A 24,479-nucleotide genomic window follows, 5' to 3' on the forward strand; every position below is an offset into this window, starting at 1 on the left:
TTTCTTCAGTGAGCTTTTGAACTTCCTTTTCCATTTGGCTAATTTTGCTTTTTAAAGCATTCTCCTCATTGGCTTTTTGAACCTCTTTTGCCAATTGAGTTAGCCTATTTTTCAAGGTGTTATTTTCTTCAGCATTGTTTTGGGTCTCCTTAGCAAGCTGTTGACCTGCTTTTTATGCTTTTCTTGCATCTCTCTCATTTCTCTTCCCAGTTCTTCCTCCACCTCTCTAACTTGATTTTCAAAATCCTTTTTGAACTCTTCCATGGCCTGAGCCCATGGAGTATTTATTCTGGATGTTTGGGATACAGAAGCCTTGACTTTTGTGTCTTTCCCTGATGGTAAGCATTGTTCTTCCTCATCTGAAAGGAAGGGAGGAGATACCTGTTCACCAAGAAAGTAGCCTTCTATGGTCTTATTTTTTTTTCCCTCTTCTGGGCATTTTCCCAGCAAGTGACTTGACTTCTGAGTGTCCTCTCCACCCCTACCTCCCCTCCAGATCTGCCCAGCCAGTGCTTGGGGGCTGAGATTCAAATACTGCTTCCCAGCCTCAGGGCTTTAGGCAGGGGCAGGGCTGCTATTTAGTGTGAGATTAAGTTCAGGTGTTCAGGTGGGGGCAGGGCCACCTCACAGGGCTCAGTTCCCTCAGGGGGTTTATGCAGAGACCTTCAACAATGGATCCTGGATCTAAGCTCCTGCCACCGCTGCTGCCTCCTAAGGGGGCCTGAGTTATGGGGACACCCCACTCCCCTCTTGACCAGCCAAAGAGACCCTCTCACCAACCCTTGTCACCTGTGGGTGGAGGGACCTGCTTGGCTGCTGGAGATTCCATCCCTGAAGCCTGCTCGGATCTGCTCCTCTTGGTGCCGCCCGGCCAAGGCAGGGCTGGGCTCTGCTCTGAGTCTGGGGCACGACGGACCTTTCGGGTCAGATTTTCAGGGCTCTCTGGAACAGAAATCTCCTCCACTCTGTCGTTCTGTGGCTTCTGCTGCTCCAGAATTTGTTGGGAGTTCTTCTTTAGAGGTATTTTATGGGCTGTGGGTTTCGGAGCTAGCATATGTGTGTCTTTCTACTCCGCCATCTTGGCTCCTCTCTCTATAGACTTCTCAAACCTTGTACCTCCTCCTACCTCACCACATACTTTCTGATCCAATATCAGCCTCCTGGCTGTCCTAACATGAGCCTCCCCCTCTGGGCTCTAGACATTTTCTCCAACCGCCTCCCAGCCTGGAATGCTCCTCCCCCTCTCACTGACTACTGACCTCCCTGGTTTCCTTTTTTTTTGTAAATCTTTCATGTCCAATGCCAAAAAGCTTACTGTAAATTGGGTTAGAAATGAAGTTTCCATCTGTGAACGGTTAGCTACAATATTCTGTTTACTAGATCTGACAAGATCTTAACCAGTCTTTAATTGATTTTAACCAGTAAGATCACATTTTAAGATTCAATCTTACTTCTAAAATGGCATTCTGGCTACACAGTATAGTGAGTGAGGTCCCCAGGCCGAGGTGTGAATCCTGTCTCAGACAGGTCTGAGAAACAAAATCATCGGTCCTGCTAGCTTGTGCGAATGCCTGCCGGGGCCAAACACCTTCCAGCACAATATCAACACTGTGCATAAGTGCTGCTGTTCTCACGGCTGACAAATTAACACTGTATAATTGTACCTGATAGCTTTGCTCAATGAGTGGTTTAAGAAGTATTTGCAATGCAGTTTTTTGTCCAAGGGGTTTGAACTGCTGCTGAGGTACTAAGATTATTCATTCATAAAGCATCTTCAGGTAGCACATTCAGGATAGCAATGGCACATGTCCAGAAAGGGGGGTGGGGGGTGGGGGTGAGGTGTTTGTCCTTCCTTTTCAGATGACTAACAACATCACAATGTCTTCCCTTGTGTGTGAACTGGATTTATGCAAGGCAGAAATGCACAGAGCAGGATGCAGTGGATGACCTTGGCATCTTCAATGTCTGACCAAGCTCTACACGCTCCACAGCACCTGCTTCAGCTGCCTTCATGGCTGTTGGAATAAATTGTTCTCATCCACCCATTCCTCTGAGAAAGTCTTCACACATTTGGGGGTAGATATCTCCCCAACTCACAGATGGGTTTGAGGCCCATTTGGTTTAGGCTTCAATCCGGTTTAGCCCATCTGCTAAGATGGTTTTACTCGGGTGTGGCTGCTTCTCACACTACAGTTTCTTGGAGCCCCAGGTGAGGGGGGGCACAGAGAACGGGGGTGCTGGGGCACCAAACAACTGAATGCCTTAAGTGATAATAACAAAGAAAGCCTGTTTTCCAGACTGAGTCTTCCTGGCAAGCGAGAGGAACCAAACCCAACATTTCTCCACTCACCGCGCCAATATGGCCTCCGGGGAACATCTCTTCCTGGGGCCTGGCCTGTGATCCTAAAGCCAAAGTCAGAGCGCCTGCTCCTCAGGGTCACTTTCCATTTTCTGCTCCTTGTAAGAGAACCCTGACATGCTCAAAACTGACTAAACACAGCAATTGCGAGTCAGAGCACAGAGGCATCCACAGGGTCACTAAAAGAGGGCCAAGGACTTGTTTCGAAGATGGAGGCGCTGCCCCCGCCATGTGAGAGAGCTGGCCAAGCAGGACAACCAGTGCATTAGGTGTACTTTTAAAAATAAGCATGCAGATGGCTAGCTTCATGTGTAATCCTCTTTTTTTTCTGTTCTGTTTTATATATGGAAATGCTTTTTTTAAAGTGCAAAATTCAAAAATTAAAAATGCACTGTCTACCTTGAAGAATAAATCAACAAACTCTTTCAGCTCTTGAGTTATGAGGATTAAAGCAGTTTCCCTCCAAGGTTAACGATGTACAATTAAGCTCAGGTCTCGGAACTTAATGTAAAATAAAAGACACAAGATTTTGGGTCAAGTAGACTGCTGTCCATTGGCACATTAATTAGCTCGGTCCCAGATCAGAAGAATGTTCTTTCCCTATTCCTTAATCTCCAAATTAGCCTACCTTCATTACCTTCACTGGAACCTAGGTTCCAGATCCCTGTGTAAAGAATGGTTATAATCTGAAAAGTAGGTCAAAACCCATATAATTAAAAATCTGGAATGAGAGAATAACTGTAAACTACTGGCTGTCCCAAATATTAGATGTTTGAAATAATTTGACTTAGATCTCTGCAATTTTTACCATCAATGTCTTTTAAATTGTAATTTACCTGAAATATGCAATGTGGACTTAGGATTTGCCTAATTAACTATGGGGGGGAGGTGTATTTATTTAAATACTTGAGGAATAAATACAATAAAAGTAATTTTCATTTAAAAAATAACCTAACAGCTGCATAAAAAGATGTGGGACCTTTCAGAGTCTGAGTACTTGCCCCGATCAGATGTCTCTGTGGCAATGCCAAGTCCCTGTTCCCCCCTACCTTTTGGAGGCTGGAGAAGCCTGGAATTTTCAAACAAATGTTTCTTCTTGATAGGCAAGATGACGGTATCTTTGAGGTCTGTGATGACATCATCCAGACCTGCTATGTCACTCCAAGTAACCTGAGACAAGAAGCAGCAGAGACACAAAGGGTCAGGGCAAGGGAAACAGGAAAAGCTAGGACAAACACTAACTATGGGAGACAAGGAGGAGGATTTTCCTAGGCATAATATGTTAATACAGCTTTAGGCAAAAAAATAGAATCATTAGGAATTTCACCTCCAAAGCATTGATTTAGAGCTGGAAGACACTTTTGAATCATCAAAATGATAGCCTTCATTTTACAGATGGGGAAACTGGGGCCCCAGGGTTCAATGACTTGCCGAAGGGCATCTGCAGAGTGAAATAGCCCGGATGAGAACCAGATTGATTCTGGTGCAATCCAGCTTTATAGCAGCTCATTTAACCATTAGTATGACAATTAAATGAGGCAAGGAACAGCACAATCAAAGAAATGGCTTATGAAACTACTTAGGATAAAGATACTGTGCTGGGGGAAAAGGAATCTCAAATCAACCAGGCCAGCCAAAGTGGGGAGATGACCCACCACTAAGATATGGGCAGTGGCATCCAGGTTCAGAGGGATTTCTTGTAATCAGTGGCTCCACCAATCAGACCATGGCTCTGCTCATTGAAAGAGAAATGTTATCAGTCTCTTTATCTCCTCCTACTTGGTACAAATTGTGATCTGCTCCCTTAGACGGTGAGCTCCCTGAGGGCAGGGGCTGTCTTTGGCCTCTTTTTGTGTGCTCAGCACTAAGCACAGAGCCTGGCACATAGTAGGTACTTAATGGATGTTTATTGACTGACAAGTACCAGAAGGTGAAGTTATCAGACAGCAGGTGGCCTGCGAGCTGAAATATGGCAAAGGATCGGTGGCTGCCCCAAGGGGAAGACAGACATGAGGACTCCTGGAGAGGAGGACATGGGAGTGGCCTATACAGTTCCCCGGGCTCTGCCCTCATCTGGTGACCTTGGAACCACTGGGCTTGGAACCACTGCGCAGAGCCCAAGACTGGTGCTGGCCAGAGTCTGGGGGACACAGACAAGCTGGAAGGCAACTGGGAGAGTGTCCAGCTCAAGCTACAGGATGATCTAGGGAAGGGACCAGGGGCAACTTAGCCTTAAGGGGGGACACTATGAAGGAACACGGTGGTGCCTGTGAAGTGTTCCAAGGCTTGTGCCACAGGAGTGAAAATGACCAGATCTTTTTGGGCTCAAAGGAAGAAGGAACAATGGGGAAAAGCCACAAAGCTGCTGACTCAGGCAAGGCCCAGGGCAGCCCTTCCTCCTAATCAGCAGCAAGGTGTAGAAGCAAGATGGTCATGGGTCAGGTGGGTCCTCGAGGGGGCTCTGGATGCACCAAGGCCCCCAGAGACACTGACTCTAGGGGCCCGGCCAGAGTGTGTGATCCTGCTGGTCCCAACCACTGTCCACCTCATAGTTACTCTCCAAGACTCGGAAAGCTGTCTGTGGCTCAGGCCCTGGTCACAATGTTGGGAAGGGCCAGAGGCAGCAGAATCCAAAGCCAGCCCTACATGGTTCCCAGTTCAGCCCTTTGGACCATCTTCAACAGAACCACACGACAGAACTAAGGTGCACAGCAAGCTGTGTCCCAAACATTTCTGGGTCTTCAGCACCCGGGCGCTCCGGTTGGGATGGAGGTCTGGGATGAGGTGGAGGCCAGACCCTGATGATCCCACCACACTGTCCTATCGGTCACCCCCTTTTCTGATGCACACACTCTTGATGCTGCTTTTCCTGTACAAGTCTTGGCTGCTAACATGTTGCTGCCTCCTCCCTCCCAGTCCTACTGTCTTTTGGGACCTCTTGACTCTAATTCTTCAGGGATGATGATGTTCCATGACTTGTAGTAATGCACACAGCATCACCAGAAGAATAATGGTGCTTAAAGATGGGCTTTCATTTTAGGGAGAAGTTTGGGATCATTAAAAACAACATGTCGTTTCCTAGCGGCAAGGCAAGCTGTTATTTTTCTCCTGTTCAGTTCTGGGCCCAGCTCATTGTTCATCCGGTGCTGGTACAAGATGGATGTACTAATGGATCAGCAATAAGAAGGACCCATCCAAATGTATGGCGCAGGTGAGACAAAGGCATTCTTTCATCCACTTGGTTTGCCCTGTGTGGACGGTTAGACCAAACTCTTCTAATTATGAATTTCATCTTGTAAGTGATTTAATCTATATAAACTCTAAAATTTGTAAAGTGCTTTACATACATGAGCTTATTTTGCTCTCCCAACCGCCCTCTGTTATAGGTAGTACAGATTTCATTATCTCTCTTTAGGAGATGAACAAACAGTTCCCAAGAAGTGAAACCAGCAAGTATTTGAAGCAGCCTTTGAACTTCGGACTTGGTGCCTCCAAACCCAACACTCTCCACTGGATCCAGTGTCACTCATCTAGCTGTGGACTATTCCAGGACCTGATGTAATCAAAACAACATCAGCCACAAACAGACACTTCTGGGGAGCCTCACCACTGAAAGGCAACTGCTTGGCCATCTGGACTCTGCATAGCACAGCTTTCATGATGCTGACATTAGTGATCCAAGATCTTTTGGCGAGACTCCACTCTCTCTGTTAGGGCTTTCCAGGTCTCTTCTAAGATTCTGACAGATTCATAGAGACACACTGTGGCAGGATTGCCTTGAAGGTGGGATTGTGCTAATGTGAGTCAAAGGCTTAATTCTTCTCTCAACAAGCACCCACAGCCCTCCCCACATTGATGGTATCGGTGCTCACCTGTCTGTTCCCCTCCTTCTCGACATGGACAGAGGATATAGTATGTGGATCAAGAGTTACACTTTTGTGAATGACAGTTTTGAGGTCATTAAGATATATATTTGTAAAAATCTACTTGGTGTCCTCCCCTCCTCCAGAAATTGTAAGAACTGGGCCTTCAATGCCTGCAGAATTGCAGTCACCTCTGACTTAGACCACCTGTGGGCCCTGGGCTAGTCATGTGACCATTCTAAGCCTGTTTCCTCATCTGCAAAATGGGGCTAATAACACCACTTGGTTGTGATAGGGATTAAACCGTAAGGCACTATGTAAATGCTTTCTATTATCATTACTGGTCTAGTTCAGTTATTCTCAGCTTTGTTGTCTTTGGTGCTCTCCTAATTCCTCAGGCACAATACTGCACAGGATGATGCCAGGTTCCAAATGTGGTGACTCCAGCCACTGACAGAGAAAGGGGCTTCTTGCAGAAATCTTTCCAGATCTTCATGCGTCCATTCATACGTCTCCTTCCTTGTCTTGTTTCCAGGCACATCCCTAAAGGACCAGGAGGCCAATCTGCAACTCCTCAGAGCTTTAAGGGGCCTCATTGCCTGATTCCTTCCATGCCCCCTCCCCCAGTTTTACAAACGGGTTTAGAGTCTGTCCAAGGTCTCTTTGCTGTCTTCTTTCTCTGGAAAAGCGAGCAAGCATTGGCTGACTAAGGCGGTTTCCAGGTTCTTTGCACCTCTTTATTATGGACACTGACTGAAAGCAGTTAAAATGCCTGAAGAAAAGCCTTGTATTGGTGCTGCTGTGGTTTGAACTGTGCTCCTACCACCCTATCTACTGTCTTTCTTTTCTTCTGGCACCAAGCCTTTGATGTCTGCTCTCACAAATTGGTGGCTTGACTCCATGCAGCCAGCCCACCCAGGAATGGATGAAACCACATCAGTAACAGGGTATCTCCAATCCATGAAAAGAGAATCCAGTGCTTTTTCTGCTCTTCAGGGCTCACCATCCCTCATGCTTCCCAATCTGCTTCATGAAGGACATCTGAGGTGTCATCCTAAGCCACCATTCTCAGGTCTGATGGTCTCCAAGTGCACATCACAGACACTACTCTATAAGAGGGTCGAGGACCCCTGACAAACCTCTTACTGCCTTTGGAGGCATAATAAAAACCTCCTTCATTTGCCTCTCCAAGGAAAGCTGGTGAGCCTCCCTTCTGCTGACCTGGAATGCTCTTGATTCTTAATTTTGTTTACAGTGAGTTTAGAGTGGTGAAATCCAGGGGGTTGTGACTGGTTCAGTTCCTCCAGGATGAGACCCTCTTGTTGATTTCTGGACAAGGCTCTCACATCTGGGTAGTGACAGCATCACCCAGGTCTAGAAAGTCAAAAAGCCTTGTGATCCCTAGCATCCTCTGCCTCATTTCCACCAGTGACTGTCACAGTCCCTGAAAGGGTGGAAGGGAACAACCCAGAACCGCGTTTTCTTTCTTTCACTGGTGACGAGCTGATCCTTACTCAGCAAAGCTCATTCTTGAAGGCAGAGAACAGAAGGGCCAACATGACAGGAGCTTCCAGAGCTGGCATGCCCAGAGGTTAAATGGAACATGCCACAAGGAGGTCCTGGAGGTTTCTGGAATGGCCTGTCTTCGCTGAGAACAAATAAGGAGCATGGGCCCAGGGTCTCCAACAACATCCTATTCCAATGCTTCTTCCTGGCTCATAGACAATCCTGGGATCTCCAAGGATCTCTAAGTGGAAAAGAAACTCTGGCAGAACCTGCATGTAGCTAGAAAGCCTAGGGATATAGCCCACACCTGTGTACAGGGAGGCTGCAAAGCCTGGCCCCAGGTGGACAATAGCAACTCATGATACCATCAAGTAAGGTGCAGAGGCTATACTACATATTAAACTAGAGATTCCTGACATAATTAAATACCCTTAAAAAAGCAGAGCTAAGCATTTTAGAAAGTGCCACTCCTTACAAGAAAAGCCTGCTGGAAGTACATTTTACTTGATCAAAATGAACAACTTGGGGTGTTACAGAATTTTTTTGGGGGGGTACTACTAAACATAACTATTCAGTATGGAGAGCAGGGGAGGTTTGTGGCAGTATCTAAAAGAAACTTTGATGGAAGAATTCACAAACTGATACCCCCTGTATTTACAGCCAAATCTGTCTAAGCTACTTATCCAACTCTATGCAACTTCAAGGGATTTTAAACTCCTATTGTGTGGCTAAAATTCTACCCAGGAAGTCAAGAGGGAAACACATGGACACAGAGATGGCATGCACTTGTGAAGGAGGAGGCGTGGAGACTGATGCCCACTGCCTGACTTGGTTTTGGGGCACAGCCTCTGTCAGAAGACCCCTCTCATTTTTCTGGATCACAGAGGAACTCTACAAGGAGCTCTTACAATCTTATCTAAGTAAACTCAAATGCAGGCTTGACTGGCTGCAAACTCTCCTAGCATCTGTTCTTTTGGATGGGTAGAGGTGAGAGTCTTATGTTTATTAAGCTACCATTTATAATAAGTCACCACTAGACCACATGAATGCATTCCAAATCAAACAATAACAGTCACCTCTCTTATTATAAAAATGAAAAATAATTCCCTGAGTTTCTAATGGTTTGTTATGCCTCAAACACTTCCATTACAAATTGCTTTTGAAATTCCTTACTATCCCAAACTCAATGGAGATTCTAGAATGAGAAGAGAGTCTCTTACATGCATGTTAAGAGGGTCCACCAGGTGTGCGGCAATGCTCATTTCATACTCAGAAAGCTTTACATTTTTCACACCAATTTGCTTCATTAGTTTTTCAGCCTGGAAAATAAAGAAAGTATAGACAAAGACATTAAGTGATTTCCTTCCACCTTTTCTTTTAAATAAGTCTGAAATGTGGGTTATAGGTATGAAGAACTGATCTGCTTCCCCAGGCCCTGTCCCTCACTGTCCCCTGGTGAGCCCCCAGGGCAAGAGAAAGGCTAATACAGAAGGTAGCTGGTTCAGTCTGGCCTCCCTCAGCCTTTCACCACTCCCAGACCCAGGAAATTTAAAGCAGACCCAAGTATCTGAAGACGAAAAGTGTGAAAAGAGAGATTACCAGGTAGAACTGAGATAAGCAGGAACAAATCTACGAGGACACATCTTTGTTGTAAGCACGACTGGATCGATCCCTTCCTGGGCCTCCCCAGAGGACTAAAACAATGCCTCATTCAACAAGTTTTTATTAATCATTTTCCTAGGCGGCAAGGGCCATGCTGACAAAAATGAAATGGTGAGTCTCAGGAAGTTCATGCTCTACTCCAAAGTCTAGAGGATTAAAAGCACTGCCTGAAAGACAAAAGCCCTGAGGTACAAATGCAAAGTCCACAGCCTTCCCATTACTCTCCCACATTATATGTGTCTGATACCCACAGCCTACCCACAGCTGACAATGTTTCTCCATCTCCTGCTTTCTTCCGCCTAACTCCCCTCTCAGACTTGCCATCCATATAGAAACAATTCGCAAAAGGGGATAAAATCCACAGGATCCACAGTCTGACAGAAAGCATTTGTGGAAAGAACTGGACTAATCCTGCCTCTCACCAGAAATAACCTTCTTCTGGCTCCATTCCCCACTCAGTTGCCCACACGACTTCCCCAAAGCATAGGCCTGGCGCTATCATCCCTGCCCAGTGAACTTCAGCTGCTTCCTATCTCTTCAGCCCCACTGTCCTTATCTGTCCCTCCCCTCCATGCATTCTGTCTTGTAGCCACATGGGCCTGCTGTCTGTTCCCCACCTCCTGTCTTTGCACTGGCTGAGCCACATGCCTAAAACACTCTCTCTTCACCTCAGCCTCTTAGAACACCTGCCACCATTGCAGGGGGATATCTCGACTTGTTCAATAACTGGATTTAAATGAAGCAGAGCTGTACAATGTCATCAGTCTCCTTCTCTCTTCCTGAGTCGGGAGGACTGGCGATGGCTTAAGGTGCAGTGAACAACCTTGGTGTCTTTGATGTCTGACAGAGCTCAAACTGCTGAGAACAAATTGTTCTGCCCATTTTGCTGGAGAAAGTCTTCATGTGGGGCTCACCAGGGGACAGTGAGGGACAGCGCCTGGGGAAGCAGATCAGTTCTTCATACCTCAGCTGGTCTCGTTTGCTCCTGGCCTCCTCAGCGCTTTTCACTCAATCTGTGCCCGAATCTCACTCCCCTGCCTTGTCTCTGTCCCAGCTTCTGCAAGAAGACTTTCTAGAACACCTTCCCCTCAAGGGGTTGGCTCCGCTTTGTCCTGTCTCTGGCCTGCTTATGCATACTTGTGTGTAGGTTATCTCCCCGATTAGAGTGGGGGCTCCTGGAGGACAGGGGCTGTTTTTCCCTCTTTCTATCCTAGTACTTGGCACAATACCTGGCACATAGCAGTGGGTGAAGAAATACTGACTAACTGGACACCCTGGGCTTTCAAGTGATTTGCTTTAGAGTTAAATTAAGGGACTATGAACATTTAAAATGCCACTTTAGGTATGTTCTGGCTGCCCATTCTTCAGTCTTTAGGAAAGCATGGCCTTTTTTTTTTCCCCAATTAGAGAAACAGCTGCATTTGAGTCAAGCCACAATTCACTTCAGAGAGACCTACAACCCAGAGATGCCAGCATCCACACCCTCAAATGGCCAGGGGAAAAGTTACTGCTTGAGATAAATCTACTTGGATGGTCAAATAGTCAAAAAATATTAACACCTTTTTGATGAAGAACAGACCCATTTATGGACATCAATTGGGGAATGGCTGAACAAGTCATGGAATATTATTGTGCTATGAGAAATGATGAGTAGGATGCTCTTAGAAAAACCTGGAAAGACTTACCTGAACTGATGCAAAGTGAAATGAAAAGAACCAGAAGAACATTGTACACAGTCACACCAATACTGTATGATGATCTACTGTGAATAACTTAGCTATTCTCAGCAATACAATGATCCAAGACAATTCTGAAGGACTTATATTGAAAGATGTTGTCGATCTCCAGAGAAAGAACTGGTGGAACCTGAATGCAGACTAAAGATACTTTTTCCTTACTTTATTCTTCTTGAGTTTTTGTGTGTGTGTGTGTGTGTGCGTGCATGCGCGTGTGAATGTGTCCATGTCTGTGTTTTCTTTCACAGCTTGACTTACATGGAAATATTTTTTTTCCTTTTTACACACATATAACCTAAGTCAAATTGCTTGCCTTCTCAATAAGGGGGAAGGGAGGGAGAGAATATGGAACTCAAAATCTGATAAAAGAATGTTAAAATTGTTTTTACATGCAATTGGGAAAAATATGAAATATTAAAAAAATAAAGGATGGAACTGTTTGGCCATTGGCTGAAGCTTAATGACCCTTTCTCAGAATAGTGCTTTTAAATAATTGCGGAAATGCTAAATTTCAGATCCAAGTTCATGGACCTCCCCCAAAAAATCTCTCCACAGAGCCCAGGTTAAAAATCCCTCCTTGCTATAGTAGATTAAAACTAAGTTATAAAATCAGGTTTATTGGTTATAACCAAAAATCAGCCAGAAAACTGCAAACTAGGAAGGTTTATTTCCAGAAGCTTTTCAAAACAGACTTTTAAACTCAATTACACCCATCTGATCTCTTAAACAATTTCCTCAAAGCTTACAGTGAAGGGCATCCTAATCAGCCTCCTATTTTTAGTCTTTCCATCTTTTTTTCCTTTTTCCTCCTTGAGAGTTCCTAAGCTCCCTGGCTTTTTAGTCAAAGATGAAATCAAATATTAGCTATCAATGATAAAGCAATAAGACAAAGATAAAAATCATCATTTCCATTACACAACACTGAAAAGCATTTTGTATGGATAAAATCAATTTAAATACACCCAAAAGAGACCCGATCAAGCTTCCTGGAAGATCTCTCAGATAAAGGTTCCTAGAATCCCAGAATTCTACATAATCACTATTTCCTTGGAGAGAATTAACACAGATACTTCAGACAATGGATAAATCCTTTCAACAATAGATAAATGGTCAAAAAATATGAACAGTTCTTAAAGGGGGAATCATAAACTCCTAACAAGAATGTTAAAGATTGCCTCAATTCAATAAGAAGAGAAATGCAAATCCAAATAACTCTAAGGTTTCACCTCACACTCAAAGTCTGAGCAAGAAGGACAAAAGATGGAAGGAAGAAAAGAAGGAAGTAGTCTTGGAACGGCTACAGAGAACCAGGCAACGTAATGTATTGTGGGAGAAACTGTGAACGATTGATGGAGAAATGGACAATAACCATTCTAGAATCAATCTAGAATTATGCTTTTTAGAAATGTAATAAATGTCCATGCCTTCTAACCCAAAGATCCTACTGTGAGGCACAAATGATCCAAAGACAAAAAGAAAGGTCCAATAGACACCACAACAGTCCCAAGTTCTTGTGGTGGCAATGAACTGGAAACAAAGCAGGTGTCCATTGATAGTTGGAGGTCGAGCACATAACAGAACACTGCTTCAAGGTAAGAAATGATTCCTCTGCAGAATTCAGAAAAGCAGGGGAAGACCTGTATAACCCGATGCAGAGCGAAGTAAGGAGAACCAGGAGAACAGGGGACCCAACAACATCAGTAGGAGGGGAAACGCAAGTGAGTGCAGCAAAACAACCAGGGCTGACCCCTGAGGAGGCAAGAAGAGGGGTCCCTGGAACCCAGGTAGACAGAGACGGAGACCTGCACACGTCTGGCCTGGTTTACGTGCTGGTGAAATCTGATGCCCAGAAGAATGGGGATGGGTAGGGACATCACTGGAAATGAAGAGATGTAAAAACACAAGACAGAAATAAAAATTTCTAAAAAGAAACAAATGAGGGCCCACTGACTTCGAGTCACACCTGGCACATGGTGGTATAGAATTTGTTTTAAACACAATGAGAAGGCCCATACAATATTCACAAGCCTTACCTGTTTCTGAGCTTCGACTTTTTGTTTCCTGGTTGGATCAATGGCATCTACCATCCACTTTATGGTAAAATATGTTACAGCACCAAATATTGTCAAACGGAAAATTAAACCAACAACTTCATTCCGACTCAAGGGACGAGAAAAGGCTTCAGCATGTACCATCTTGATTATTAACCTGAAAATGAATGGAGAAAATGTCACAATGTAACAACATAGCCATTTCTGCAAGTAGCAAAATGAAGTATCATTTTTACTTTCCACAACAAATTTACCATTCCTTAAATTTTGTTTGTAAAATGACTAATTGTTAAAGTAACATATTTTCCTATAGCGAGTACACCAATTTAAAGAACTGCAGGAGAACCTCGGCTTACAAGTAACCTGGCTTACATATGCTTCGCAGAATGAGGAAAAATTTTTCACAAAATTTATCTTGCAGGACAAACAAAAATTCACAGTATGAGCATCATGTTTGAACTTGACCAGCTCGCGAAAGGACGATGCTCAACTAGGGCAATGGGTTGGGTTGTTTGTTTTTTTTGCTTTAATCACTTTTTAAAAATACAATTTCAAATCAAAGCAGTTATCTTTTGAAAGTTCCACCTCCTTTAAAAAAATGTCAAAAACAAGTGTCATTAGATAGATTCCTAGTCAGAAGTGAACACAAGGAAAAAAATCAATGAGTCAAAACATGAAAGTGATTCTAAAAAATGAAAAATAAGTGAAGGCAGTAGTGTTAATCTTACTTTCAGTGAAAGCAGCATGAGAGAACACTCCTGACATTGAAATCCCTGATGTTCTCATAGGAGATTCTCCTTCCAAGCAATAACCCTTCCTCCTCCTCCCCACTCTTGTCTCCCTCACATCAGACATGACTCTTCTCAAAGGTAAAGTGCAGGTTAATTTATTTTATTTTTGGTTTATATTGTGTACTAATCATTACTATTGTATTTCAGGTGCATTAGAGACAAAAAATTTACCTAACATTAAAAATAATTATTTTTATATCAATATTTTTGGGGATGTGGTACCGATCATCCAACTACATTATTTCCTATGGGAAAATTCGCTTTGCAATGTTAACAAATCGCATGATGAACAAAATCTCGGAATGAATTAAATTTGTAAACCAAGGTTCTACTGTACTTGGAAGTAAAAGCTATTCCCCAATATAGAAGCAGTCAAAGGATAGAAACAAGCAATTATCAAGAGAATTGGAAACTATTAACCATATAAAATCCAAACCACTAATGTTAGGAGTAATGCCAACACAAACAACCCTGAGGTTCACCTCGCACCTACCTAACAGCTAACATTTACATGCTGCTTTTATGGCCTGGTCAGCGCTGTGTAGAGCAGCTAGGTGGCTCAGTGGATGGAGTCCTGGGCCTGGAGTTAGGATGATCTGACTACAAATCTGACCTCAGGCACATACTAGATGTGTGACCCTGGGCAAGTCACTTCACCCTGTTTGCCGCAATTCCTCATCTTTGAGCTAGAGAAGGAAATGGCAAACTACTCCAGTATCTTTGCCAAGAAAACCCCAAATGAGTCACGGAGAGTTGGACACGACCAAAAAATGACTGAACAAAGCACTTTATAATATCTCTTCTGATCTTCACAACAATGCTGTGGGGGAGGTGCCATTATCCCCATATAACACTTGGAGAAACTGAGGCAGACAAAGGTTAAGTGACTTGCTCAGGGTCACACAGCCAGATCTGAACTCAGGTCTTGCTGACTCCAAGTTCAGCATGCTAAGACGAAAAGATAGCTAGTCAATATTGGAGGAATGCATTTCTGATGAAGAATGGAATTATGCAAAGAGATTATGAAATGAGGGCTGCTGACAGGCATATCCCTCAGAGAGGTCAATGAAAAAAGCACTCCAAATGCCCCAAAGGGTCTAAGGTAGCACTTTGTGGGGGAGCACGGCCCTGGAAACAAAGCTGATGCCCAAGGATGGCAAGCATCTCAACAAATCTAGGGCCATAAACAGGATGGATGAGCATGAGAGAGTCAGTCACCAACCATGTATTTAAGTGCTCACTACATGCCAAACTACCCCATTGTGCTAAGCTCTGGGAAAACCAAGACAGGCAAAAACATGGCCTCTGTCCTCCAGAAGCTCATATTCCAAGAGCAGAGACAACATACACTGTACATACAAGACCTGTACAGTGCACATGGAAGACAATCCTACATTCCCAGAAAGGCACTAGTGAGGAGGGACATGAGAAAGGCCTCCTCTGAAAAGGAGGACGGCAGCAGATCCTCGAAGGAAGCTGGGGGGGCCAGGAGGCGGTGAAGGGGAAGGACAACCCTCAGGACAGACAAGCAGGGAAAAAGCCCAGGGTCAGGAGGGATGTCCTGCAAAGAAGCGCTAGACCATTGATGGCGAACATTAAATAAAGTGAAGCCAGTAAAACGTGGGGTCAGACAGGCAGGAAGGGACCATCTTGTAACGACCTGGAGGTAAAAGCAGCCACTGGAGTCTACTGAGGAGGAAGGAGTGTGATGTGGTTAGGCCCAGCTTTGGGAAAATCATCAGCTGAGCAGAGCAAGGAGAGCAGAGCAAGGCAGACCTCCCAGCACACCACGGCCAGAGGCCAGACAAGATTATTCATTTGAATCACAAAATCAAGGTCTGTTTAAAACTATACAAAATCATTCTATGAAGCAGGGCCCACACCAAACTGCAAGGGCTGAGTACTCCAAGGAGCCACTAGGCTAGTTCAGAGACTGAAGAGTAACACAGCCTTTGGCCATCGAGATTCTCACAAATGGTCTATGAGACACAAGGAGGCTGTCATCTGTGTCAGGAGAGGGAAATGCCAACAAGGACTGAAGGACTCCCCCCAGGTTCGAGCTCATCTGATAAGCAGCATGGACATCATTCCCAATGGAGAGGCCAGTAGGGAGGATCCAATGCTCCAAATTCTGCCTTTGCCAAAGGAAAGATCCAAATGACCAGAGAATGCATCCACTCAACAGCTTAGTCTTAGGTGTGTGATGGGGGGAGCACTGAGAAATGGGAGATAAAGAGATCTCGCATCAATGTGGGGCCATGGGGAAAGCTGCCCAATCATGAATCAGACAAGGAGGAGTGGAAAGCCTGGCTGTGGGAAGGCTTCCTGGAGCAACCCCACCTGAAGTGAACAGGATGGAGAGGCCCAAGTCCTGGGAGGCAGGAGAGTCCTCAGAGACCAGAGAAGGTGGTAGGCCTCAGCCTCCCACCTGCAGAGGGTGGCTGGGGCCATATTCCCAGGCTCAGAAACCAATGCTTGCCTGCCTCTGCCTGTGAGGTTCCTCTGTGTGTTCATGCCGTAGATGGCAGAGGCCAAGGATCCCTTTATAACAGAAGGAAATGCTTGGGTTCAGCTGGAGGAGGGTGAAAATGAAGATGGGCAAGGTTCCTCCGTCCAAGTTCATGAATGCCTTGAAATCCATTCAAGGCTCAGAAGCCCTGCTAGAGAGGCCAGCCAGTCCAAGTCCCTTATTTTATAACCAAGGAAATGGGTTTAGAGAGGTCAAGGCCAAGGTCACCGAGGCAGCAGCATCCAGAGAGGAGGTCAAGGTCTTTCACTTCGCCCTCAGTGGGCTCTGGGGCATCACAAAAGCAGCTCTGTAGGAAGGGCAGTTCAGTGGCCCTGAAGAAGCTGGGCTGGAGCAGGGAGTGCTTGGCCATGGGCACAGCCAAAGTCTGCTGATCCCCAACCAATTGGAGGGTATTCACCTGCCTGGGCATGCCTGCCTTGTATGTGGGAAGTTGTGGCTCTTTTATCAACCCCTGTCCCCAAGGACCTTTCTCTTCTCCCCTCATGGCCAAACTCTTCTCCCCACCTCTGGGTCTCCCTTTTCCTCCACTCCCACACTACATCCTGAGCAGCCCTCTCCACGGACCAGGTACCTTGGCTGCTAAATCCCATGCCTTTCTCAGGCCTCATTCTCTATTACATCTCTACAGCTTCTGCCCCCTTCTTATCTCCTGGGATCCTGCTTCCTTTGGTTCTCCTTCACTGAAACATCTGCCATCTCACTCTCTCTGCTTCTTTCTCTTTGCCCTCTACAGCATATGTACCATTCTCAAGTCAATTATCTCTACAAAGAAAGATGAGTCTTAAGAATAGAAGACAGCTGTTTCCTGAACTGCAAAGCATCACTGCCACTTGCCTGTTGTCCCTCCTCATCTGGACGTTCCATGAGTAACTCAAACTCAACTTGTCCAAAATGGAACCCGCCCCTTCTCCCAACGCCCTGATTTCTGCTGATGATATCTTTGTTGTCCTAGTCAAACCCAGGTCCGTAACACTGGCAAAGCAGTAAATAAGTAGAAAGTGCTTACTAAATCCTTGTTAACGTGACCCTCCCAACTCCTCCCAATTGTGGCCAAATTCTATAGAACTGCCTCCACTTTTCTCACTGCCACCCCCTCAATGCACATCCCTTTCACCTCCCTACTGATCTCGCTGTCTCTGGCCAATCCTTTCTCCAATCTGTCCTCTTGTGTCTTTGCCAAGAGAATCTTCCTCTGACTGAGCTCATCATTCTCCTCCTCAGAGTCCCTGTAGCTGTGGAAAGAACACTGGAAATGGAGTCCAGTTCTGGCTCTGGTTACTTGGTGACCCTGGGCAAGGCCTGGGCCTCTCTGAGCCTAGATGACCTCTCCAGCGCCTCCGCTCTCAATTTACAAAGGGCACATGCTACTCTCCATGACCAATACAACTGATGGCCCATGTCTACGTATGCAGTACTCCAGACAGCCATTTTCCTGCTTTGATTTGACTCTTCATATAAGCTTCTCTTCAAGGCATAATCCCAATCACTTCTGAAGCAGAAAAAGTCCTTCTTAAATGTCCAGAAACAGAAACACGTTTTTATTTGCTGAGAAAAGCCATGACCAGCCAATGTTTTATTAGGCAATTAACCCACTCAGCATGGGGGTATACGTCCACTTCTATCCTGACCCATTCTTAGAGTAGGCCCCCAAGCCAAGCCACCCAGGTTAGAAAAGAATTAAGACTCAGCAGTGTGCAGGCCCTCCAAAATGGGAAAAGAGAAATGGAAAGACAAGCACAAAACTGCAACCAACTATCAGGACATCATCATATTATACAATGACTTACATTACTTTATTATACTCACCCTGAGGCTCCTCCACCCCTAAGCCTTGTTTTATACTCTAAAAAGTCTCTTCTAATTCCACCTGACAATACTCAATTTATCACATGTATACAGCATTCCAACAATTACTTATGGGGCAGCAAGGTGGCACAGAGGACAGAGCAACTGGGGCTGGAGTCAAGAAGACCTGAGTTCAAATCCAACCACAGACACTCTCTAACAGTGTAACCCTGGACATTTAACCTGTCTAGCTCAGTTTCCTCAAATAGCACCCATCAGAGCACCCACCTCCTAGGGTTGCTGTGGGGATAAAATGAAATACAGCACTTAGAACAGAACCTGGCACATAATAGGTACTTAATGAGTGTTTTTCCCCCTTCCTTCTCCTTCACAGTTCCTGAATTTCTATCTCCCCAAAAGATTTTAGGGAGCTATTATGAGAATCCACTTGCCATCATTCAAAAGAGTTTTTACGAGAAAATGTGTTTCAAATTTTAAAGGTAAAATTGAGTAGCTAATCTAAGTTGGAAAATGCTTGAATTTAATTATAAGAAGAGTTCTATTCACTTCCAACTTCTACAACAATCATGGGTTATTTTCAAACAAGTAACAACCGTTCTATACTTGAAAGCCTAGGTTTGGTTCTCTTGGCAAATCAGGAAAAAAACCAAAAACTGTCACATCTTTAAATTATGTACATTAGCCAATTTCTTAAGTACCTTTACATTAATAATGACTTCGATGGCAAACAGAGGGACTTGAATTAAAGCAGTGGCCTGAGATGTCACGCCCATCTATAATGACACAAAAATCTATCTTGAGGTCTACCTACCCGCTCTGTTCCCCCAACGAAGGAAAGGTCGAACTCTTAGGTGAGTTAGGGTTCAGCAGTTTTGGCCTAGAAATTCTTCAAATAACATGTTCAAATAACAGTTCAGAGGGTGCAGGAAATTAACTTACAATAAGAACTTTGCTAAGACTCACAAAGAACTATTGGCCTTCTTGTGAATCTGCCCAGACAGTGATCAACTAGCACCTCTTTCAAAGGTTCCCCATCAGTAAGGAAGGCCCAGATGGTCACTTTCACAGCTCACTGAATTTTTTTTTTTTAACAGGCTTTTCTCCAGGGCAGAACAAGTTTTGGCCACATAAAAGGAACTCCCTGACAAGGCGAGGGAATTCTGAATGCCTAACGCTCTCCCGTGTTCCCACACTGTGACTGCCTGGGGAAGGGGCCTGAACTGGCCTTGAGAGTTCAGCTCTGTGTGTACCTGTGTCCTTGGCCCCTCCTTCAAATGGATTGGAAGCTGCTTGGAGGGCGACTCAGGGGGCCCTCTCTGAACCCTTTACACAGTATGCCTCAAGGTCACATCACTTGGAAATCACTTGACAGATCCTGTTTCAAGAGGATGTTGACCATCTTTCAAGTCTGACATCCTGATTCGAGGCAAAGATCTAGGTCTTTGGGGATACAAAGAGGGGTTCAGCTGGTTGGCAGTCCAGTGGCGAGATGGATCACTGTATCCTAAGCTAAAGGCCTGCCCATGTCTATACTACAGTAGAAGGACACCCAGTCCTGGAGTCAGCTTTTCCCCATACTGTACAGCATGAGACAATTGGGCTGGTGTTCCAATTGTACAATGTGATAGAACATTCAACTGAGTACTTCCTATGCTAAGGATAGGGGATGAGTATAAACATTCTCCTGGACAAGACCTGGCATGAGGGCATGGGAGCTGGTCAACAGAAACCATGCTTCCTCTGGGCCAGGTTGGCAGTGGAGACAGCATGGTAAGGTGACAGTCTGGCAGGGCAGGCTGGATGTCCTCTATGGCCCTCTCCAGCACTAACTCGGACACCTGCCACCTGAAGGCCTGTCTTGTTCTGGGCTCTAAGCCTCAGCCAACATGGATGGAAAGAAGCCCTGTATTGGCCCCTGCTACTGCACTGACTAGCCATGACCGCCATGACCTTGGGCAAGCCAAGGCTCCCGATGCAGGGCTGAGGTTCCTCCCTGCTCTGTCAAAGAAAGAGTTCAGCCTGCATGATGCCCATGCTTAGCCACAGGACCCCATGGGAGGAAAGAGCTGCAAGGCCAGAGTGCATCTCTTTACAGGGGAGATTTTTGAGGCCTTGTAAGTGGGCCAGGATCCCTTAGGCATGAAGCCCAGCCATGACCAACACTGGTCCTAGCCATCCATTACAGCTGGTTTACAATCTAAAGCCAAGACTCTTCCATTGTGCCTAGTCTAGGGGGTGGGGAACTTGTGGCCTCTGGCCACATGTGGCTTCTAGGTCCTCAGATGAGGCTTTCTGAGTCCAAGTTTTACAGAAAAAATCCTTTTATTAATGGGCCCTTTCTCTGAAGTAAGTGTCCCTGGGGGTTCAGGGGAAGGATGAGGACTCCAGTCCTGGATCAAGTTGGGTCACCTCTGGAAGCCACCTCCCCTTGCTGATCTGTAAAAAGTCAGAAGTAATGCTCTACCATGAGCAGACCAACTGTGTGCTGACTGTCACAAAAGAGGCAGGCCACCAGGCCCTGTGGGTAGGGAGGTGGGGAAGTGAGTCCCTTCCTGGGGATCCCTCCCTGCCTTCAGGGACCTGTGGGGTCATTTGGGTGTGAGGTGGGGCAAAGAAGGACCTCCTGCAAACTTTCTATGGGTATAATCCCCTTCAATACTTTGACTTTGAAGAAGCTGTGTGCATATCAGCCAGCTCTGATTTTCCTGTCTTCAGAGGCAGAGCAGGGGATGTGGATGACCCCAGGGGTCTCAGGAAAACCTTGGAACTATTCTGAGCCTACCCAGAGATCAGGAAATGGGCCTCAGACACCCTGTTAATATTCCCTAATTTTATTCCAAACCCAGAGGCCAGGAGGGAACAAGCATGGATGAATCCTACGAACAGTTCTCACAGAGAACAAATGGAAAGGTAGCCCAAGCCCTTCCCACTGACCTTCACCTGCATGTACCTGTGTACACACGTACTTACACACACACACACACACACACACACACACACACACACACACACACACACACACACACACACACACACACACACACACACACACACACACACACACACACACCCCTGCTCCTCTCTTTAGAGCACCAGTGGCTCATGTCAGGGATGTAGCACCCCCCCTTACCTCCCAGGCTCGTCAAACTTCTCCAGGAGCCTTTACTCTACCTTCCAGGGGCCCCTCCCCATAACCACCTTGTATCTACTTACATATTACATATATCACTGTATAACAACCTCTCCTCCAAAGATCACTTCCTTGAGGGCCCAACCTACAACAGGAGCTTAATACATGCTGATCCTTGGGTCAGCCCCACAGCATTCTCCAAGTCTTACAAATGAAGAAATGCAGACTCAGGCGCTTTAAGCTGAGAGGCCACCTGGCACTGCACTTACTAGTTAGGATGTCCCAGGTGTTCCATCTGGGTGCCTGAGTTTCCTCATCTGTAAAATGGGGATGCAATCCTTTGGGAGGGAGCCTGGCCCAGTGATTTATTTAGTGTGGGGTGGGGCGAGGTCCCAGGTGAGGATAGCCCCTCTGCCACTCTAACTCAGGACTTCAGAATGATTCATACCTGGGGTCTTCTCACCGACAAGGCTGTCACAAGAATCAGCAGGGACCGTGAGCTCTGAAAGGCTCAAGGCCTTGGCTGCCACAGTGACAATCAACACCATCGCGATCATGGGCAGGGGCCGAGAGGGATCGGGGTGGGGGGGAGAGGGGGAAAATCTCCCCCCCTACGGAGGGTACAGGGTCAAGGGGCACAGCCCACGACAGGGCCGCGGCTCCCTGCTCATCTTCCTTACACCTTGGAGAACCAGGGCATGAGCACTTATTGAGCGTCTGCTGTGTGCCTCGGCGCTTTACGAATACGATCTGGCGGGGTTCGCGGAGGCCACTCCGGCCTGGCGTGACCCGGGTCTCCTTCCTCAGTTTCCCCAGTTGCACCGCGGGGGACCTGGGGGGGCCTCGGCCCGGCCGGCGCCCCCTCCCCCACCCGGCCCCCGCCGGGCCATGACCTTGGGCGGCTCCGCGAGCTCAGTCTCCGTTTCCCCGGGGCGCCGCGGGGCTGCAGGGCCCGTCCGCGCGGCGGGGACGGGGCTCCCGGGGCCCAGGCCCGAGGGGGGCCCGGCCCAAGGTCCGAGGCCCGGGGCCCGCGGACGGGGAGGGGCCGACCTGGAGCAGCCCGTGACCTTCCCTCCTTCCTTCCGCCCCACGCTCACCTGGCCGCGCGGAGGCCGCCGAGCCCGGCCCGAGTCTCGCCCGGAGCCCGGAGCCCGGAGCCCGGAGCCCAGAGCCCGCCGCCGAACCTCCCGATACGGACCCGCCGCTACCGCTGCCGCCGCCGCCGCCGCCGCCGCCGCCGCGGAACCAGCCAGGGAGCGGAGGCCGCGGCGCACATGGCGCATGCGCCACCCCGCCCTCTTACACTTCGCACCGGGTTTTCGCCACCACCGACGAATGGGGGGAGGGGGAGCGCCGGTGCCGGAAGAAGCGCCTGGAGATGGTCCTGAGAACCCTCGCGGCCCCCTGAAGGGGCGGGGCATGATCTAGCGCGCTGGAAAGCCCGGAGAACAGCATCTTTTTCGGAGCGGAGCAGCTATAGAGGCATAGCGCCTGGAGTTGGAAGGGACCTTAGTGGAGGTCTGGGGATCCAACCTCCTCTCTCTCGTACTCTCACTTACAGGGAAACTGAGGTCCAGAGAAAAGGGCCTTTCAGTAACGTCTTGGGATCGCGGAACTCAAAACCAGAAGAAGCTTGATGGATTTTCAGTTTCCTTTCTGTCCTGGCATTCCTGGTTTCATTTCTGGTTTTGCATACCCTGCCCTGTCCTTTCCAAGACCCTGCAGGAAAAGAAGCTTCCTATACCCAAGAAATGACAATTCCTACCAGCTTTGGGGGAGAGGATTTCCACATGCGGGAGATCCCCTATACCTGTGAAATCACAACCCTGGTACTCATCTCAACCCTATCCTATCCCCAATTCCTAACAGAGGTCTGATAGGCTCTTTTTTTCTTTCTTTAGGCAATCCAGGTTAAGTGACTTGCCCAGGGTCCCTCGGTTAGGAAGTGTCTGAAGCTGGATTTGAACTCAGTCCTCTTGATTCCAAGGATGGTACTCTATCCATTTTGTCACCTGGCTGCCAACTAGCTGCCCCCCCCGCATGCTTTTAATAAAGGTTCAAGGCACTGAATTAAATCCTGTTCCTTCATTTGACAGAGGGAGAAACTGAGGTTCAAAAAGGGGAAATGACCTGCCCAAACTGCATTCAGTTAATGATTATAATGACCGTTTATATAGCACTTCCAGGCTTCAATGAACCTTCCATACATTATCTTATTAGATCACTCTGGGAGGTATTTGCTATTTTCATCCTCATTTTACAGATAAAATGGGGGAGATTAAGCTACTTTTTGAGGTGAAAACACCTGAAATGTCATCTCTGCTACTTATTATCTGTGTGACCTTGAATAAGGTAACCAGCTTCACTGGGCCTGTTTCCTTTTCTGTAAAATGAGCTTTGACTCCAGATCTTCTGAACAACTTGAAAAACTCTCGATCTGTGCTAGGTGACCCAAGATCATACACAACATGTTAAAGGTAGAATTCAAACTGCTGGATTTCAGTTCTAGAACTGGGTGTAGTGAACAACAAAGACAAATGCTGTGTTACTCAGAGGCAGTCACTTAAACTTTTAGAACCTGAGGCTGAAAGAGCTAAAGCAAGAGGGAGTTCATCTGACAGATCTTAGGTGGAGTCCAAAATCGGTCACTTCCCGTGACCTTGGGCTGTCTAATCTGGGAGGTCCCACTGGCATTGCTATGTCAAAGCTTTCTGATGAACACACTTTGTAAACTGTAAAGCTACAAAAAACGGAGTGATTCCTATTACTATCCAGAGCAGGCCCAAATCAGATTATTCAACATCCATATATAAGCTGTGTGTACATATGCTCATACATACACGTGTGTACACATACATGCTACTTCAGTCTCCAAACTTACAGTTTCGAGAGCTATTTCTCTGCAGAAGCCATGAGTCATACCCACATAGGGACTCTAGCCTAGAGCACATGGCGACAAGTCGAGATCAGAGGTAAAAAGCAGCAATCATTTGCAGAGGCGCCCCTCCACCCCGGACCCGAGGCAAAGAAACTCCCCCACGTGGC

General features: G+C 46.6%; 2 protein-coding genes across 8 annotated transcripts in view; both read right to left on the reverse strand.

The window, feature by feature from the left end:
• The window catches only part of ATAD1 (ATPase family AAA domain containing 1), a 62,001-nt gene that overhangs the window by 18,913 nt on the left and 18,609 nt on the right, over positions 1-24,479 (reverse strand). For 4 of the 7 annotated variants that reach the window (XR_011971641.1, XM_072628948.1, XM_072628947.1 and 1 more), the window contains 3 exons: positions 13,160-13,334; positions 8,949-9,047; positions 3,409-3,529 (listed from right to left, as the gene is read on the reverse strand). Coding sequence is in view for 5 of the 7 variants with exons in the window: in XM_072628948.1 (XP_072485049.1) it covers positions 3,409-3,529; positions 8,949-9,047; positions 13,160-13,321 (382 nt within the window). In the remaining 2 variants the exon portion in view is untranslated. Of the gene's footprint in view, positions 1-3,408; positions 3,530-8,948; positions 9,048-13,159; positions 13,335-22,531; positions 22,723-24,479 lie in introns of those variants that run through there. The other 3 variants (XR_011971640.1, XM_072628945.1, XM_072628949.1) reach the window with 2 other exon arrangements.
• Positions 22,238-24,433, reverse strand: LOC140517120 (uncharacterized). Its single transcript, XM_072628038.1, has one exon. The coding sequence runs from the start codon at positions 22,853-22,855 to the stop codon at positions 22,238-22,240; it is 618 nt and encodes a 205-aa protein (XP_072484139.1). The 5' UTR covers positions 22,856-24,433.

The sequence above is a fragment of the Notamacropus eugenii genome, chromosome 1 (assembly GCF_028372415.1).
Source record: "Notamacropus eugenii isolate mMacEug1 chromosome 1, mMacEug1.pri_v2, whole genome shotgun sequence".
NCBI classification, from domain to species: domain Eukaryota; kingdom Metazoa; phylum Chordata; class Mammalia; order Diprotodontia; family Macropodidae; genus Notamacropus; species Notamacropus eugenii.